The sequence below is a fragment of the Sitophilus oryzae genome, unplaced genomic scaffold (assembly GCF_002938485.1).
Source record: "Sitophilus oryzae breed Bouriz unplaced genomic scaffold, Soryzae_2.0 scaffold_1389_pilon_pilon, whole genome shotgun sequence".
Taxonomy (NCBI): domain Eukaryota; kingdom Metazoa; phylum Arthropoda; class Insecta; order Coleoptera; family Curculionidae; genus Sitophilus; species Sitophilus oryzae.
The window spans coordinates 3581013-3601354 of record NW_022146047.1 but is presented as its reverse complement, the minus strand read 5'-3'; the positions used below and the strand labels follow the sequence as shown (position 1 = coordinate 3601354).

Here is a 20342-nt window from a genome sequence, read left to right as displayed (position 1 = left end):
TAAAAGTAACATGTAGTTTTCCGAACCCTGCTCCATAACCATCCATAACCTACATAACTTTGAAATCACGGCTTTGATAAAGAATAAAAAAAATATTCTATCTTCCGTCAGCTTCCGTAGTATTCTTTATTCATTATCAATTCCAGGTGCTTGTCAGATATAACACCCTCCGAATTTGGCATTTATTTATATATCAGTCGAAAGCATACACTTAAATAAGAATTTTAAGCAAAAAAAAATTGCGGATGAACCACAATTTATTGAAAAATAAATAAATTAAAAGTGAATTTTTACGTTATGGTGAAGTTGTATAAGCGTGTAATTATTGTAAAATATGACGATTATATACATTTTTTTATTAATATAAAGGTCAGAATTAATCATTGAGAAGCATTAGTAAGTCATAAATCAAAAATAGAGTTGGTGATATCTTTTGTAATATTTGCCTGATCGATTTACTCTTTCGATTCAAACTTGCCGCCGGAGCCGTCTGTCACCATTTGTTGTTAAGAATGTAAGCTGCGTAAGCATTGTTGCCAAAGTTATTTCTTGTTTGTATGATACATAATACCGTATGATCGAAAAAAAAACGGCGTCCAGTTGGCTTTGAAATGACGATCGATGACATTCCTCATATAATTTTACATATAAAATGACAGCGATGTTCATTTCATAGCCATGGCTGACGCCGTTTTTTTTTCGATCATACGGTACGTTACATGATACAAAAAAAGAGTTGAAACCGAAAGAGTTTTGATTGCGTTGGCTTCAACCTTTTCGTGAGGGTGTAAATCTTTTGTTTTGTTTTTTATTTTAATACGAATCTGATTGCTTTCGCTTGATTTTACGTGCCGGTCGCCTCCTTATACAGTAGCGCTGTCACGAGAAGAACAGATTATAAGTTATTTTAAAATCAAGACATTGAAAGCACTCAGATTCGTATTAAAATATAAAAAAAATAACAGATTAACCCCCAAAGAAGTTGAAACCAACGCAATCAAAACTCTTTCGTGCAACTTTGTAGTTATCAATAGTCAGATATCGTAGGCAAAATATCAGCTATGGGTAGGAGCAGTTCCTCAGGCGATCGCCTTTTCTTGATTTTAAAATAATTTATAATCTGTTCTTAACGCCAGTTTTCTTCCGACCAGCACACGTGTTTTTTTAATGAACCTTTCAAGAAGAAATGAATGAATCTGGCAACGCCGACAAAATTTGGAGGAGTTTTCGCATAGAAAGTAGCCTGTTGTAGCAATAATTATATGTTAATTTTTTCATTAAATTATGGATCATCCACACTTTTTTTTGGCTTGAAATACTTATTTCGATGTATGCTTTCGAGTGATATAAAAAAAAGTACAAAATTCGGAGGGTGTTATATCTGACAAGCACCTCAATTCCAGATAGAGAAATATAAAATAAAAAAAAATATTTTAGTTACTTTATGTCCCAGTTTTAATTTTGGCGTGAAACTATATGGAAACATGATGGAAACTATGGCGTGAAATAAAAGGAAAAGGTACCAAAAATGGCAAAAGAATGATAAAAATATAATAAAAGAACTGCTAACATACTGCTACTAACATTTAAAACAAAATTTTATGAATCACAATGGCAACAATTAAATGATATAGATACATATAAATTTTATACAACAGTTTACACTGGGGTTCTTATCAAAAAAAACTCAATTCTAAATCCAAACTGCTTAACTCTGATTTCAGGCTTTTTATGTCTGCTATACGGGAGGAGGCAGTAACGGAGGCACTCTCCCTGAAAAAAGAAACATAAAAAAAGGTGAGAAAGCAATAAAAATACAGCTGAAAGCCTTTTTTTTCTGTTTATTCCCGTCAATGTGTCCTAGTTAAATTTCTGCAAGTTAGAGCCAGTATTTATTATCAGATCTATGTTATAGAGCTATCAATAGGTAAGTTACTCTGGTTTATTCATTCTTTCAAACAGATTCCAGTCTAGGTTAAATGCTATATTAACAGAACTGGTTAATTTTGGAAAATTCTCAATATGTAAGTTGTTTTACATTAAGTAGCTACAAACATAGAACTTACTTTAAATCCATCTTTTAGGAAACATTCTATATATGTTTGTGTTCTTTTTGCATTTTGGTGCTTAGTTCAAGCAGATAAACCTGCAGACTATTATAACCTGTTAAATATTCCAAGAGATGCAACCGTTCAAGAAATACGTAAAGCATTTAAAAATCTAGCTTTAAAAATGCACCCTGATAAAAATAAGGAGGACCCTGAAGCTGAACAAAAATTTATCAAAATTGCCAAAGCCTACGATGTCTTAAAAGATCCAACTACAAGAAAACAATATGACTTGTATGGAGATGAGGAGTTTAAAAACCAAAAAAATAAATATCATAGCTATACATACTACAGGGATCATTTTGGAATATATGATGACGATCCTTTAATAACTACTTTGAGTAAGAATGATTATGGTCAGTCCAGTCTTACATTATCGATGATAATATGATTAAATTATTTTATAATTCTAGAGATTAATGTTTTGGATCAAAGCCAAGTGTGGTTTGTAAACTTCTACTCGCCACGTTGTCACCATTGCCATGAAATGGCTCCTATGTGGAGAAAATTGGCAACGGAATTAGAAGGAATTGTTCGCATAGCAGCTGTAAATTGTGAAGAAGACTATGCTTTATGTTACCAGCTCAGTATTGATGCGTATCCTAGTTTATTGTATTATGAAAAAGATGTAATAATAAGCATAGATTATACAGGGTGGTCAGAAATGTATTTGGGAAACTTGGGCAGCATATTTTGCAGGCAAAAAAAGTGCATATAAACTTATGTCCTAAAATGCTTTCTTTTGGAGATAGGGGGCGTAGAAATGTTATTTTTATTTTGATTTTTATTTGATGTTATTTTATTTGATGTTGATTTTTTTTGTTTAGAAATTATTTACTAAATAATTTTACATTATTTTTTAACTTCAGAAATTATGTTGAAAAAATTGATATAAAAATGAAACTTCTACACCCTGTATTTTCGAAACAAAGCATTTTAGGATATAAGAAGTTTTTTACTTATTTTACTGGTAGCGGTATGCTGCTAAAGATTCGCACCATCCTGTCTATTTTCATAAATGAATTAGCTAATATTAATTCATATTGCAGTCTCATTTATATGATGGAGAAAAATACAGAGGACCTAAGACTTTAGAGGCTCTCAAAAACTATGTCCTCTCAAAGGTAAATGTTCATATTGAGGAAATTGATCCTGACAAATGGAATCAGTTGAAAAACAAGGAATGGGTTATATTCTTTTGCTCAACAGTACATGCGAAATGTCCAGATAAAGGAACCATCAAAGAAGTGGCTGCCTCTTTGGTAAATTTTACTCTCTGGAATTTTTTCTTGAATCTTATACAGGATCCGGCAATAGTGTGTCGGGCATCTGTAGCTCCTATAATAAAAAAATTAGTAATTTTGTTAAGTGCAAACCTAAAGTATGTACGAGGATGTATTTCAAGAGAATATTTTAACTTCTACAGGGTGACTCAAAAAAGTGTGAGTGGATTGGGATAATTTTTTTAAATGTAACACCCTGTATGTTACTGCATTTTTGGCTTTCTTTCTGATTACTTTACATAATTCTAAGATATTATTAAATATGTTTTGATAGTTTCAAAGATATTAATAAATAAATAAAAACATTTTTTTCGGCCTTCTTTAAAAAACTATTAAATAAAAATACAAGAAATGTCCTGAAATAAAAATAAAAAATAAAATAAAATAATATATTTACGGACCAGCCATTTAAATGTACATACAACAATAATTATAATTACAACTAGAATAAAATTCATCACAACAGAAACTTTACAATAAATTACTACAAAACCACCGCCTTTACTTTATTCTTGAAACTATTTATATTATCACAGAAGAAATCGATATTACAGTCTTTATCAATAATTTGATTCGCCTCTATTTTATTTTAGGACATTTCTTGGTAATGTTAATATTTAAAAAAAGGCTGAAAAAATATTATTTTTATTTATTAATCTCTGAAAGTATCACTCACAACATATTTAAGAATATCTTAGGATTATGTAAAGTGATCACAGAGGAAGCCAAAAATGCATTAATATACAGGGTTATTATGTGGTAGACAATGATTCAGTATTGAAACTAAAAAAAATTCGGAGTTTCATTGTTTTTATTTATTTTGCTTATGCGTTATCGAGTGTGAACTTGATAACAGTCCGTGATACTTCTGACCGAAACGTTGTGTAAGCAAAATAAATAAAAACAACGGAAGTCCGAAATTCTTTTAATTTCAATATGCAGGGTGTTTGGTTTAAAAAAATCATCCCGATCTACTCACACTTTTTTGAGCCATCATCCCGATCTACTCACACTTTTTTGAGCCACTCTGTCAAAGTTAAAATATTTTCCTGAAATACATCACATACTTTAGGTTTGCACTTAAACAAAATTCTTAAGTTTTTTCTTATTAGAGAATCGACCCGACCCTGTACCGATCTGGTCATGTCATGCGCGGTCTGGATTTTAACGTGTAAGACAGTGGTGTAGACAGCATATTGTAAAATTAAACGTATTAAAAAGAGACAAAAGTTGGATTGATACATTTCTTCTATGCGGTATTGGTTGCGTCTAGGGTTGGAACCATAGACTTAAAATAAAATATAGACTACACTATTTACATCTCAACGCGGACAAACAGCCTTTTTTGTACACATGTTTACTTCTGGGTACAGTCGACCGAGCCTTCCTCATCCAGCCTATGTTGTCACGTCTTTAATATTATCAATATTTTTTTTCTTGTTATACACATATATTGAGATATTAATACTACAGTTTAATAAAGTAGGTTTTAATATTCCATAGATGTATTAAATAGTCCTTATACTACTAAATTATAAGTGGGATACTGTTTAATAAGGATAAGTTCTTTACAATATGACAACACCGATTAGAGGCGAGGGAGCCTATTCATTCATTTATTACCTTGTAGTACGTGTCGCACATGTGCGGTAAAGCTTTGTTGCCGCTATCTCCCGGCTGTATTAACGCATTTTCTTAGCTTGTAGTCCTTAAGTGTCTATTTTATTGACTTTTTCTGTTCAAGAACTATAAAATATGGTTCGACAGTGCCAAATTTTCAAAAAATTTGACTTAAATAATCCATTTAAGTCTTGAAACGACTTTCGACCGGTAGGCAACTCTCAATTTACCCATTGGGAGTCAGTGGCGTTGTTGTAGAAAGGCGCTTATTTAGATAATATTTTAGTAAAATGTAAAATCTGAATTTTTTCTCTTATATTACATTATTTACTTACTTACATTGTAACAAAATCATAATTATAACCCTGTTAATAATTAATAATGTTTTTATTAAAAATATATTCCGGTTTATTCTAAAATTATCTTCAGAATCTAAAATAACATACAAGAATTTTAATATGATATTACATTATGAGACAATATTTTTTAATATACCGGGTCGTCTCAAAAGTGGTTCACCGCTATAACTTTTTTATTTTTTCAGATAAAAAAACAGATTTGTATGTTAGTAGGTATATGACATAAATTAGGATTTATTGACGTATTCAATTGTTTTTGGTCTCTTTCTGTTTCACCGAAATGATTACATCTTTTGATTTTTAAAGGCACCCTCGGTATATTTCTACTTTATTCGATAGAAAATGATAATAGAATTCTGAATAGAATGACATATCATATGTCAACTTTTGACATTGTCGCTTAAAAACAAATCGTATTATAAATTTCAATCCAGGGTGCCATGGTGTTGTTAAAAACACTAAGTTTTAATCAAGGAGCCTTGGAAAAATAGTTTTGATCGTCTAATGGGTTTCGTGTCTTGTCTAGGCCGATTAAAAGATGTACAAATCATATTTTTAATCATACATATGTCAATTTTTTCAAATGGAACAAGGGTGACTCGTTAGCATATTTGGAAAAAGCATTTTTTTATGAATATATTGATACCACACACTTGGTATTTCGAGTCAAATTGTCGTTATGAACCACGTGTTACAATTACAATTAAACCATATGCGAAAGTGTCAAAAGTTGACATATGATATGTCATTCTATTCAGAGTGTCATTTTCTATCAAATAAAGTAGAAATATACCGAGGGTGCCGTTTAAAAATTAAAAGTTATAGTCATTTCCGGTGAAACAGAAAGTGACCAAAAACAATTGAATGCGTCAATCAATCCTAATTTATGTCATATACTAACATACTAAATCTTGTTTTTTTATTTGAAAATATAAAAAAATTATGGGGTTGAGCCACTTTTGGGACGCACCCGGTATAATAAAGACAGTACCGAGTTAAATAAATGTAGTTTTCATTTTATCCCCTTCCTATCACCTTCCTTGCTTTAATGGAACAGATTTATGTTTTCTCTAATTTACATAATAAGACATCACTTAACCAGAAAAAAAATTACAACAATCATATTTTTTTTTCTCTCCCTGTCGCCGATTCTATTATATCTGTGGAATAGATCCTGTTTTGATTAATATTAGGGGTTGTAAATGTTTCACTAAAATTAATAATTTATTATTAATTTCAAAAATTACGTAATTTCGATTATAAAATTTCTTCTATAACGTGTATTTTATTATTTTTATCCTTTTTGGACTCTAAGACGTTTTTTCTAAACTTTTATTTAAAAAACATGTCCTAAATCTTAATAAAAAAAAATAAATATAAAAAAGGTTAAATACGATATATTTTTAATTTAATTATAGCTTCATTAAAATAAAAAAATTACCCGGCTATGAGACGGAGAGTTCAGGTGTACTTGAGAAACGAAAGACAGTGTTGTGTTTCTCGGCAGAGTCGTCAGGGAACGACCGTTACGACAGAGACAACCTATCTATCGCTCGTGTCGCACTCGTTATAACCTAAAACAATAACAAGACATTGTCCGACCGCATGTTCCAGCTATTTATGAATGAGATGCTCAGTCTATATTTTATTTTAAGTCTATGGTTGGAACTTTATTTTTCACAATTAGCTACTCGTTTTACTACAGCTCTGTAACAGAATATACCTACCGTATGATCGAAAGAAAAACGGCGTCAGCGATGGCTATAAAATGAAGCTGTCATTTTGTATGTCAATACATACGGTATTTAGCTTAGATATATTATCTTAATTTCAGTAGTAGACATGAAAGTTTTTAAAATAGTTTATTTTTTTCTACACACGTAAAAACTGGCAACGCTATGCCGCTTTTTATTTTGTCTCTCTGTCTGTCAACCTGTCATTTATATTTATCTCGGTCGCGTACACTAAAATACAGACCACGCGGTTTCGATGACCAGATCGGTACATGTATCTACAATCGTATACCTTCTTTATATGACAAAAGTTGCATACAATTATAGGAAGGACTTCTCCCAGTTGGTATAATCAGAAATATTCGATTATGTGAGGATATTTTGAAAAATGATAAATGGTATAGTACTTATTCAGTAGTTTTCTGGCAAATAATTGATGGTACTTCCAAAAGTCACTTGATTGAATATGGCGATTCTAAACAAATACTAAATCAGATATTAAATATTCTGCCACATCCTCCTAGTTTAGACGAAAATCAGTTCCAAGTATGTTTTTGCTAGTTTCAGTCACTAATGCTTCCTATATCTAAAATGTTTCAGGATTTGAGGACAAAATTGCGACTGGGTACTGAAAAGCCCTGGTTAATTTGCTTCTATTTGGGCACTGCCAGGGAATTAGATTTGGAGTTGAAGAGATTGCCCAGTATAATTCCCACTATAAATATAGGTATATTTTACATGACAAAATCAAATGCATAAAACATCATGTAGGTACAGTATGTCTCCAGATTGTCTTTACAAACGGGGCTAACCATAATAGATAATAAATATCCATTTTAGAACAAGCAAAAAATTTTATGAAGATTGCATTTTTCTCAAAATATCAAGAATAAAAAACCTTTTCCTCTTGTAGAGACAATCCGGGGACCTTCTGTAAAGTTTGTCCAAGGGGAAAATCCCTGAGAGTGACAGTTGTGTCTGTCACTTTAATTCACAGCCAAATAGTATTTTCTGTTATTTTTTGAAAGTCGTCTGTCGAAATCTTTCCGCCGTTGGATAGACTATAATGTATTATCTGAAACATAAAAATTACTAATGCTCTAAAGTATTTATTTTGTAATTATTACACCAAGCATACCGAGTGTTTCTCAAAAGTGATTCGCGCCTATAATTTTTTTAACGTTAGTAATATGACATAAATTAGGATGGATTGACGTATTCAAGTATTGTTTTCGGTCACTTCCTGTTTCACCGGACTACATCTTTTAATTTTTAAATGACATCCTCGGTATTTTTTTATTTTTGATAGAAAATAATAATAATAATAATAGCTCCCGTATATAGCGTTTAACGCCTTGTAGCAAGGTACAGCTTGCCATACTAGAGCCGTTCGGTATACAAGGAAGGTAATGTGGCTAGCACTACGCTTCAATCGCCTATTATTACCTCAGGATTGTGAATCCCAAATACTCATTTAAGGCTGATGGTGGGTTCATACAGCCAAATAAAATAAAATAAGAATAAAATAAAATAAAATAAGAAAGTTGGTTATATGGGATACCGTACATGCGTTCATACAGCCAAATAAAATAACAAATAAAATAAGAAGTCTTTATCTTTTAACTTCTTGTTTTATTTTATGTGAAAACGGCTTTGCGCACGCTTAAATATTTTCAGTTTGGATTTAATTTATTTTATAATTTCACATAAGTAAAATGTATAATATAGTAGGCAACGAATAAATAAATATACTATAAATAGTAAAATTACTATAAACAATCGTAAAGTTAACTTTTATCCAGCCTCATCGTACTGCGCATGAGCAAATATATATTTCTTATTTTATTTTATTTGACTGTATGAACGCACACAAATAAGAATTCCTTATTTCTTATTTTATTTTATTCTTATTTTATTTTATTTGGCTGTATGAACCCCAAGTACTCACTTAAGGCTGAGTCGACCTAGGTACCCAAACTATTTTTATTTTAATAAAAATAGTCGGCTGATGCAATGCCGGGTGTGGGAATTGAACCCACTACCTTGAGATTGGTAGACGAGAGCCTGTACCTCTACGCCACCGGGCACCTTGATAGAAAATAACACTCTGAATATAATGACGTATCATATATCAACTTTTGACATTTTCGCTTAAAATATAATCGTATTTTAAATTTCAATCTAGAGTGCCATGGCTATGTTTAAAACACTAATTTTTAGTCAAGGAGCCTTGGCATTTGATATGTTATTCTATTCAGAGTGTCATTTTCTATAGAATAAAGAAATACAAAGAGTGTCATTTAAAAATAAAAAGTTGTAGTCATTTCCGGTCAAACAGGAAGTGATTGAAATCAATTGAATATGTCAATCAATCCTGATTTATGTCATATATTAACGTACCAAGACTTGTTTTTTTATCTGAAAAAATAAAGTTATGAGCCACGTTTGAGAAACACCCGGTATAGTAACTTAGTAAATGGTCATTAAAATACTTTATTTAAATGACAGTATTTATAATCTGAAATAATTTCGTGACTGAAGAAGTACCCTGCTGGCCGTTTTTTAGGTTTAATTCATTGTGGAAAAAGTTCAGCCCTATGCTCAGCCCTGCACATAACCAGGTACCCCACCTGGGCCGTGGTCAAAGACGGCGGCGCGTTTGAGATCCACCAGGGCAGAGACGTGCTGCACGAAATCGCCGCGTTTGCCAGGGACAGCACCAAAAGCACCAACCTACACGCTTTAAGTCCCTCCGACTTCGATCATATCAAGGACGCGGGTACGCCGTGGTACATCGATTGGTACGCGCCCTGGTGTCCTCCCTGCAAAAAACTCACCCCCGAGTTGCGCAGGGCGAGTCAGCACTTTGAACCGGACACGGTCCAGTTCGGAATGATCGACTGTACCTTGCACAATAGTTTTTGCTCCAAGCAGGGAATTAATTCTTATCCGTCTATGATACTTTATAATAACAGCGTTACTCGCAGGTTTTCAGTAAGTGCTGTAGGTCGTGCAAGACACTCGCCGGCACGAAAAACGGGCACCTTAAAATTTTCATGTAATTTAATGTTTCATATATTTTGTTTTAGTGGACCGATTTTGATGATCTTTTAAGCAATTTGTAGCTAAATTATTTGACTTTTTTGTGTCTTTTTTCTAAATTAAAAATTACAGTTCTCATTTGGCAATTATACGAGGGAAATCAAAATGTTGATATTTTTGTGAAAGTTTGTGGAATGGTTTGTGGTTTGGGAAAAACACCCTTTGGAATATGTTATGAAGACAGCAAGGAATTTAAAAATAATTTTATCATCTAAGTACATCCTTTCTCGAGAGTTTGTTTTTGGTTCACCCTTTGGAATATGTTATGAAGACAGCAAGGAATTTAAAAATAATTTTATCATCTAAGTACATCCTTTCTCGAGAGTTTGTTTTTGGTTCATCTCAATAGCTTTATAAAAAATCCTATATGGGTATTTCGCCACTGCAAGAAAATCTACAAAATAAAATAGTTATTGTTTGTAAACACTTCTGCGTTAATCCCAAACGGAAACTGCTTCTCAGAAGTTCGGTTTACAGATAAACAAATTTGCCAACGAACAAAAAAATGCTTAACGTTTCGGAAAGTTTATCTTTCCGTCGACCGTTGACAGTCTGTCACGGTTTTTGTAGACGTACCTATCTGTTTTAAAAAACTAAAGTGTTCCCGAATAGTTGAATTAAACTATTTTAAATAGTTTTTTTCTTTATACTTTTTTTTTTGCTTCCGACGACGGAAAGAGATAAACTTTCCGAAACGTAAAGCATTTTTTTGTTCGTTAGGCAAATTTGTATATTTGTAAACCTAACTGCTGACAAGTAGTTTCCGTTTGGGTTTAACGCCAGAAGTGTTTACAAAAAATAACTATTTTATTTTATAGATTTTCTTGCAGTGCGAAATACTCATATATGTATAGGATTTTTTGGAGAGATGAATCCGCCACATCAGTATCGACATTTTTTCAATAGCTTTATATAATAAAATAATATATTTCTCATTACTAATTTTAATTCGAGATATTCGCTTTTGAAGAAGACACTAACATTTTTTCGTAATTTTTACATTAAAACCGTGTTTTTGCTTTTGGTCCTAGTCAACAGACCTAGTTAAGTTGTGGTCCCGAAGCAGGCCTTCTGACATAAGATTTGCTTTGTTTAATCTTCTTCTTTCAGTCCGTTTGCTTACATGTACGTTCTTTTGGTGTTCCATAGGTCTGTTGACTAGGACCAAAATGAAAAGCATGGTTTTAATGTAAAAATTGCGAAAAAATGTCAGTGCCTTCTTCAAACGACGAATCAAAAAATAAACTATTGCGAAAAGATGCACCTAGATGATAAAGTAATTTTCAAATACCTTGCCTTTTTAACATATTAGACAGGGTGTTCCAAACTTTCACCAAAATAACAACATTTTGTTTTCCCTCGTATAATTGATAGATTAGGATTAGGAACTTTTATTTTTAATTTAGAAAGTGATACTAAAAAGCCCAATAATTTGGCTACAAATTGCTTAAAAAATAATTAAAATCGGTCCACTAGAACACAATATACCGGGTGCGTCACAAAAGTGGCTCACCCCTATAACTTTTTTATTTTCTAAGTTAAAAAAACGAGATTTAGTATGTTAGTATATGACATAAAATAGCATTGATTGACGTATTCGATTGTTGTCGGTCGCTTCCTGTTTCACCGGAAATGACTACAACTTTTGATTTTTAAATGGCACCTAGGAGATTTTTTTACTTTATTAGATAGAAAATGACACTCTGAATAGAATGACATATGATATGTCAACTTTTCACATTTCGCATATGGTTTATTTGAAATTATAACTGGCGGTTCGTAACGAAAATTTGACTGGAAATACCAAGTGTTTGGTATCAAATTATTCGTAAAAAAATGCTTTTTCGAAATACGCTAATGAGCCACACTATTTGAAAAAAATGAGTTATGATTAAAAATACGATTTGTGCATATTCTAACTGGTCAGGACAAGACATTAAAAACATTAGACGATCAAATCTATTTTTCCAAGGCTCCTTGTTTAAAAATTAGTGTTTTTAATAAATCCACGACGCTCTAGATTGAATTTTAAAATAGGGTTTTTCATTAAGCGAGAATGTCAAAAGTTGACATATGAGATGTCATTCTATTCAGAATGTCATTTTCTATCGAATAAAGTAAAAAAATACCGAGGGTGCCATTTAAAAAATAAAAGTTGTAGTCATTTCCGGTGAAACAGGAAGTGACCAAAAACAATTGAATACGTCAATCAATCCTAATTTATGTCATATACTAACATACCAAATCTCGTTTTTGTATCTGAAAAAATAAAAAAGTTATAGGGGTGAGCCACTTTTGAGACGCACTCGGTATATAACTTTAAATTACATGAAACTTCTAAGGTGCCCGTTTTTCGTGACAGTTAGTGTATTTTATTGTTTTTTTAGGGTCCCCCAAACGAGGCGGAAATAGTGGCCTTTATACAGGACGTTATAAAGCCGGTGGTGGTGAATATCGATGACGATAGTTTTGGCCAATTGGCCAACAAACCCGTCGACGAATTGTGGATTGTGAACTATTTTGCTCCCTGGTGTCGGGCCTGTCACTTGATGGAATTGGAGTATAGAAATTTTGCTAAATCAGTAAGTATACCGGGTGATTCAAATTCGACTCTCGCCATTGGGATCTAGGAGACTGTAAGAGATACGGGGTGACTGAAGTTGGGGCCAAATACAATGTTGTAGGGCGCTTGCTCCGGACCTACTCATATCTCTACTCTGTACCTATTACCGTTTCTGAAAGCCGAATTTGAACACTGTATGAAATTGTAGTCGTTCTTGATTTTTCACATCCCACAAACATAGGTGACAGAGTTCAAAGAGATTATAGTTGCAAAGGTAAATTGCGAAACATACTGGGAAATCTGCAACAATCAGCACATAACTGGATATCCAACTGTGAGGCTGTATCCTATGGGCAGCAAGGGATTGAGTTCTGTAGCGTATGTTTTTCCAATAATTACACTCAGATGCAAAAAAAAACGCAAACGGAAAATTTTTCGTCAAATTTAAATTGTTATATTTCAAAAAATTAAACACATATTTTCTAGTGATGGGAAAAAACGATTAATTTCAATAATCGAGTACTCGAGTATCAAGCGATTGCAATAACCGAGTGATCACTCGAGCGAAATATCGCTCGTATTTAAAAATACGGTTTTTGTCCGTCGCATGTTGTTAACGCCAAGCGCCAAGCAGTAAGCTGCGTGCGCAAGGCACATATTCTTTCGGTAATGAACGGCATATGATATAAATTAGGATTGATTGACATATTGAATTGTTTTCGGTCACTTCAGGTTTTACCGGAAATGACTACAACTTTTGATTTTTAAATCGCACCCTCGGTATTTTTTTACTTTATTTGGTAGAAAATGACACTCTGAATAAAATGACATATCACATGTCAACTTTTGACATTTTCGCATATGGTTTATTTGAAATTGTAACATGCTGTTCATAACGACAATTTGACTCGAAGTACCAAGTGTGTGGTATCAAATTATTCGTAAAAAATTCTTTTTCGAAATATGCTAATGAGCCACCCTCGTACCATTTGAAAAAAAATTAGATATGATCAAAAATACGATTTGGGTATCTTTTAACCGGCCAGGGCAAGACACTAAAAACATTAGAAGATCAAATCTATTTTTCCAAGGCTCCTTGATTAAAAATTAGTGTTTTTAACACAGCCATGGCAGTCTAGATTGAAATTTAAAATACAATTTGTTTTTAAGAGAATATGTCAAAAGTTGACCTATGATACGTCATTCTATTTAGAATGTAATTTTCTATCGAATAAAGTAAAAAAAATACCGAAGGTGCCATTTAAAATTCAAAAATTGTAGTCATTTCCGGTAAAACAGGAAGTGACAGAAAACAATTGAGTACGTCAATCAATCCTAATTTATGTCATATACTAACATACCAAATCTCATTTTTTTATCTAAAAAAATAAAAAAGTAATAAGGGTAAGCCACTTTTGAGACGCACCCGGTATATACGGCGTCCTATAAATTTGCTACCTGCAATGTATGTAGAAAATTCGCTCGGCTTTTTATCGAGTATGCCACATTAAAATCGTATTTCAATTTATTTCATTCTAGGATCGCTTGTGTTCGTCGCTTGGTACTCGTCACTTGCATCGCTCGTTTATAATCGAGCGATGTCGGTTATTTCAATAATCGAGTACTCGAGCGAATTTTCGCTCGTGTTATCCCATCACTAATATTTTCAGATATTTTAAGAACGGTTGTTCCGATTTGAATGAGATTTTGGATTTTGGGTGTCTATGTTTTGCTAAGTGCTTTAACATTTGACTTTCACAAAAATCAAGAAAAAGTACGGGAAGGGTGAAAACTACCCCCACTCCTACATAAATTTTAGTATAAATATTTTCCATAATAACTCCACCGACGACAGATTTTCTTTTCATAAAATGGTCCCTCTGGTATTTACTAAATTCTTTATCTCTTGTAATAAAACGCCACATCGCACAGTTTTTGAAAAACAAAAATTTTGGAGGATTTATTTTTCCAAAGCAGACCTACAAAATATACAGGGAGTTCCAATATTCGGTGGACATAGCTCAACTACGTATTTTTGGGATCAAAGTAAGTTAATTGCACACAATTTACCACTATACAGAAGTGCTTTGTTCGTCCTTTAGAGGGCATTGATCAAAAATAAACCCGAACGTTAATTAATTTATTAATTTTTAAGCATTTTATGAAGATTATTGTCAAATATAATTCGTGATACATAAAATTCCATATTTTCGCCAACTAGATTATTAGGGCACAATAAATTCTATGCGCCTCCATTCATGTGACAAAAAACATTTTTTGGACGTCATCGTTTTTTTTACAAAAGACAAAAATGTAGTAAATACTAGAAGGACCATTTTACGAAAAAAAGTCGGTCGTAGTTGGAAAATATTTATACTAAAATTTATGTAGGGGGTAGTTTTTACCATTTCCGCACTTTTTCTTGATTTTTGAGGAGGTCAAATGTTAAAGCGCTTAGCAAAGGACTAAACACCCAAAATCTCATTCAAATCGGAATAACGGTTCTTAAAATACCTGAAAAAATGTGTCTATTTTTTGAAAGTTTGATACCCTGTAAGGGATAAACGAAGCACTTTTGTATAGAGGTAAATTGTGTCCAATGAACCTTATTTTGATTCAAAAAATAGTATGTCTACGGAATATTGGGACACCCTGTATAATACATTAAATTTGATGAAAAAAAGTCCGTTGCGAGTGTATTTGGTACATCTAATACAGTAAATTCATAATCTTGTAGGATATATAATGGTGAAAGGAAGGCACCCGCTTTTAAACAATGGGCCCTAAGTTTTATTCCTTCTAAAGTGGAAACACTCGATGAACATAAGTTTATAAGAGCGGTTATAGATGAGACTAATCTGCCTTTGCTGGTTGATTTCTACGCTCCCTGGTGTGTGTTCTGCGTTCACTTCGAGCCCCAATTTCGGACGGTGGCCCAACATTTGGACGGCAAAGTCAAATCGGGCAAGATTGACTGCGAGAGCAACAGGCTTTTCTGCGGAAATCAGGGCGTCACTGCCTATCCCACTGTTAGGCTGTATTTAGCTCCGGATAAATATTTCACCTTGGATCAACAAGATACAAAGAGTATTATAAACCAAGTTACTGAACTTTTAGGTAGCAGAGAGAATGCCCATGATGAATTGTAATCTATTAGGGGTAGCGTAAGTGATGGAAAAGTTAACTTTATTGTGTGATGAAAACTAAGATCTGATTATACATGCGTAACTGTTATTATTGTACTGCCATATTATTTATTTATACTATTTTTATATAAATTTACCTAATAGCAAGTAACAAGAGTTAATAAATTACGTTATCTTTGTGATTCCTAACATACCAAATATATTTTCTACTTGTTTGTATTTCTGTAATAGTGATTAATGAATATTAATTTGCCTTGATTTGTATTATATATATTAAAATTTATTCAATAAATATTTTACACAGTACACAGAGAGTATTTTTTGTTAATTAGTTTAAAGATCTATCCAACTAAGCTGACTTAACACGACAGGTATATCCAAAAAATAGAAAATTTTTATAGAACACCATCAAATAATAAGAATTCAAATTTTCTAGATTAGCGTCAGTATCATTGAAAGTATATTCTAATACGTGTTGTTTATAACGTTCGCTATTCCTGTTCGCTATTTTATTTATTTTAAAAATTCAAATATGTGCAAGGAGTATTGTGAGTTGCATAACGGATAACACAATGAAAGTGACAGCAACAATAATTTGACATTTCATAGTTGACTTTGTGTCAATGTCAATATTAGCGTTGTTTGCGTTTTTTGAAAGGTCATTTTAATTTTATTAAAAATACTGTTTGAATGGCTCAGAGATTTCCGGGACCTGGGGCTGCTCCAGTTCCCAGTGCACCTCCTCCACAACGGTACCAACAACCCCAAAATCCAGGCATGCGCCAATACAACCAACAAAATTTTCCGGTAAGAAATGTACTTTGTGCTAACTATTCCTATAAACATTCATATACCTGCAGCAACGTGCGGGATATAATAATCCGCCGCCAAATATGAATACTAGTGGCGGAACCATGATACAAAGACCGTCCGGAGCACCATACTCCCCTATGCGAGGAGCTCAAATTCCCACCCAGCCCACAGGAAAGAGACCGGCTGATAATCGTAGCACCATACAACAAAAAAGGTAGAAACTATCGCCTTGTTTCACAAATTCTATACTAATACGTTGTTTAGTGATTACAGTCACAGTACAAGCAAGAAAAAGAAGAAATTGGCGGACAAAATTCTGCCTCAGAAAGTTCGTGATTTAGTGCCGGAGAGTCAGGCTTATATGGATCTGTTGGCTTTCGAAAGGAAACTCGATGCGACAATAATGCGGAAACGTTTAGATATACAGGAGGCATTGAAGAGACCCATGAAACAAAAAAGAAAATTGAGAATTTTTATTTCCAACACATTCTATCCAGCTAAGGAACCGTGTCCTGATAGCCCAGATGGATCTGCACAAGAAGGGTATGTACGTTTTAAGTAGTATTTTATATTTAAATCCTATGTATTGTAAATGCTTCTTTTTATAAATACACTCACTGGCATGAAAAACGTGCATCTTAATATTTGATATGTTTTAAAGGTTTATAACGGGTGCGTCTCGAAAGTGGCTCACCCATATATCTTTTTAATTTTTTGAGATAAAATAACGAGACTTGGTACATTAGTATATGATATAAATCAGGATTGATTAACCTATTCAATTGTTTTTGGTCACTTCCTGTTTCACCCAAAATTACTATAACTTTTGGTTTTTAAATGACACCCTCAGTATTTTCTTATTTTATTCGGTAGAAAATGACATTCTGAAGAGAATGACATATCATATATGCCAACTTTTGACATTCTAGCTTACTGAAAAATTGTATTTTAAATTTCAATCTAAAGTGGCCATGACTATGTTAAAAACACTAATTCTTAGTCAAGGAGCCTTGGAAAAATAGATTGGATCGTCTAACGTTTTTAGTGTCTTATCCTGGCCAGTTAGAAAATGCCCAAATCGTATTTTTAATTTTATCTCAATTTTTTCAAATGGAAAGAGGGTGACTCATTAGTATATTTGGAAAAAACATTTTTTTACGAATAATTTGATACCGCACACTTGGTATTTTGAGTCAAATTTTCTTTAAGAACCGCCAGTTATGATTACAAATAAACCAAATGCGGAAATGTGAAAAGTTGACATATGATATGTCATTCTATTCAGAGTGTTATTTTCTATCGAATAATGTAAAAAAATACCGAGGGTGCCATTTAAAAATCAAAAGTTGTAGGCATTTCCAGTGAAACAGGAAGTGACCAAAATCAATTGAATACATCAATCAATCCTAATTTATGTCATATACTAACACACTAAATCTGTTTTTTTTAACTGAAAAATTAAAAAGTTATAGGATACGGACCGATTTTGATGATTTTTTAAGCAAAATTTGTGATACTCGGTATCAGTAATAATTTTCTTTATTATATTTTTGTTTTTTCTTTCATTCTTTTTTCCCGTCAGAATAAAAATTACAAAAAAATATAAGACATTAATATTTTGTTGTAATTTTTATTCTTTAAAAGCGAATATCTCCAACAAAAAAAACTATTGAGATGAACCAAAAAACAAACTATCAAGAAAAGATGCACCTAGATCATCAAATGAGTTTTAAATTTCTCCCTTTGTTAACATACATATTTCACAGGGTGTTTCAAACTTTTACCAAAATATCAACATTTTGTTTTCCGTTATAATTGACAGATGGGAACCTTCATTTTAATTTAGAAAGAGATACTAAAATGTTAAATAATTTAGCTACAAATTTCTTAGAACATCATCAAAATCGGGCCACTAAACAAAATATAATATCCATCAAAATTTTACCGTGCCTGTTTTTCATGCCGGTGAGTATGTTTGTATTGATATTTATTTCTCTCTTAGATCTGTAGCCTCTTGGGAACTACGCGTCGAAGGAAGATTATTGGACGATGCCAAGAATGATCCCAATAAGGTCAAAAGAAAATTCTCTTCATTCTTTAAATCACTAGTGATAGAATTGGATAAGGAATTATATGGGCCAGATAATCACCTGGTGGAATGGCATCGCACCTTAACTACCCAAGAGACAGATGGGTTTCAAGTCAAACGACCAGGAGATAAAAATGTCCGTTGTACCATACTACTCCTTCTAGACTACCAACCGTTGCAATTTAAATTGGATCCTAGACTGGCACGGTTGCTGGGCGTTCACACTCAAACCAGACCTGTCATTATATCAGCTCTGTGGCAATACATCAAAACCCATAAGTAATTGATATTTTTTTAATCTGAAGTATTTTTCTTATTGTCTTTTTTTGTAGGCTGCAAGATTCACATGAGAGGGAGTATATTGTTTGTGATAAATATCTGGAACAGATTTTTAACTGTTCAAAGATGAAATTTGCTGAAATACCGCAGAGATTAAATCCATTGTTGCACCCACCAGATCCGATAGTAATTAATCACGTGATCTCGGTCGAGGGCGGAGCTGAGAGCAAACAGACTGCCTGTTACGATATTGACGTTGAAGTAAGAAATGCTGTTTTTTTCTTATATTCCACTTAACAATTTTTATGGTTTTATTTTCTAGGTTGATGATACGTTAAAGACCCAGATGAACAATTTCCTGTTGAGCACTGCTAGCCAGCAAGAGATTCAGGGATTGGATTCGAAAATTCACGAAACCGTCGATACAATCAATCAACTGAAAACCAACAGAGAATTTTTCCTGAGCTTTGCCAAAGATCCTCAGCAATTTATTCATAAATGGATTGTCTCTCAAACTAGAGACCTCAAGGTAATATTTCTAGTTACTTTTTCTTGTTGATAATATCTAATGTTTTCTTATTTAACAAATAGTTTTTTACGCGTAAAAAATAGTTTTTAGGTGTAGTTTTTAAGTTGTTTTTATATGTAAAAAATAGTTTACACGTTAAAAATACTTCCTTGGGCGTAAAAAATAGTTTTTTACATGTAATACATAGTTATACTATTTTTTTAGACCATGACTGATGTGGTTGGCAACCCTGAAGAGGAGCGTCGCTCAGACTTCTTTTACCAGCCCTGGGCCCAGGAAGCGGTGTGCAGATATTTCTACACTAAAGTCCAACAGAAAAGGGCCGAATTGGAACAAGCCCTCGGTATACGTAATAACTAAGCCCAGCATTTTACTAATTTAACTTCTAAGCTTCACTAATAATAAATGGTTTGATTTGTAAGGAATTTCAGGCGTTTTATTTTAGGTAAATCGAAACAAGTTTTTTTGTGTTTTTGAGAATTTATTAGAATATAATTTTCAATAAAATAAATAAATTGCGTTATCGACTGTAAGCATTCACTAAAAAATATATTGGATTGTATCGACTACACGTACTCTAACCGCTGTATAAAAATGAAATAGACTTCGCACAGTAAATTTATCTACAATTATTTTATATTTGGAAATTTAACATAATAAAATGGTAGTGCACCAGTGAGAACGGGCAAGGAATAAAGGAACAAAACATTAAGTAAAA

At 32.7% G+C, this 20342-nt stretch overlaps 2 protein-coding genes across 6 annotated transcripts; both read left to right on the top strand.

Annotated features, from left to right (window-relative positions):
* The first annotated feature begins 37 nt into the window (after positions 1–37).
* Positions 38–16133, top strand: LOC115875562 (dnaJ homolog subfamily C member 10-like). Of its 5 annotated transcripts, XM_030891058.1 has the most exons (12): positions 38–146; positions 1404–1519; positions 1725–2024; positions 2085–2464; positions 2522–2736; positions 3158–3370; positions 7431–7649; positions 7704–7830; positions 9670–10097; positions 12593–12787; positions 13010–13146; positions 15506–16133. In XM_030891058.1, coding segments are annotated over exons 3-12 (2328 nt in total). In that variant the 5' UTR covers positions 38–146; positions 1404–1519; positions 1725–2022; the 3' UTR covers positions 15918–16133. The 5 variants fall into 5 exon arrangements, with proteins under 5 accessions (XP_030746918.1, XP_030746921.1, XP_030746920.1 ...); XM_030891061.1 differs by lacking the exon at positions 38–146 and having other exon boundaries at positions 830–1519; positions 1725–1927; positions 2132–2464; XM_030891060.1 differs by lacking the exon at positions 38–146 and having other exon boundaries at positions 833–1519; positions 1963–2024.
* A 471-nt stretch (positions 16134–16604) lies between these two features.
* LOC115875561 (brahma-associated protein of 60 kDa) lies at positions 16605–20049 on the top strand. Its single transcript, XM_030891056.1, has 7 exons — positions 16605–16721; positions 16775–16941; positions 16992–17270; positions 18730–19095; positions 19149–19356; positions 19418–19624; positions 19829–20049. Exons 1-7 carry the CDS (start codon positions 16605–16607, stop codon positions 19982–19984), a joined length of 1500 nt encoding a protein of 499 aa, XP_030746916.1. The 3' UTR covers positions 19985–20049.
* The last annotated feature ends 293 nt before the right edge of the window (positions 20050–20342 follow it).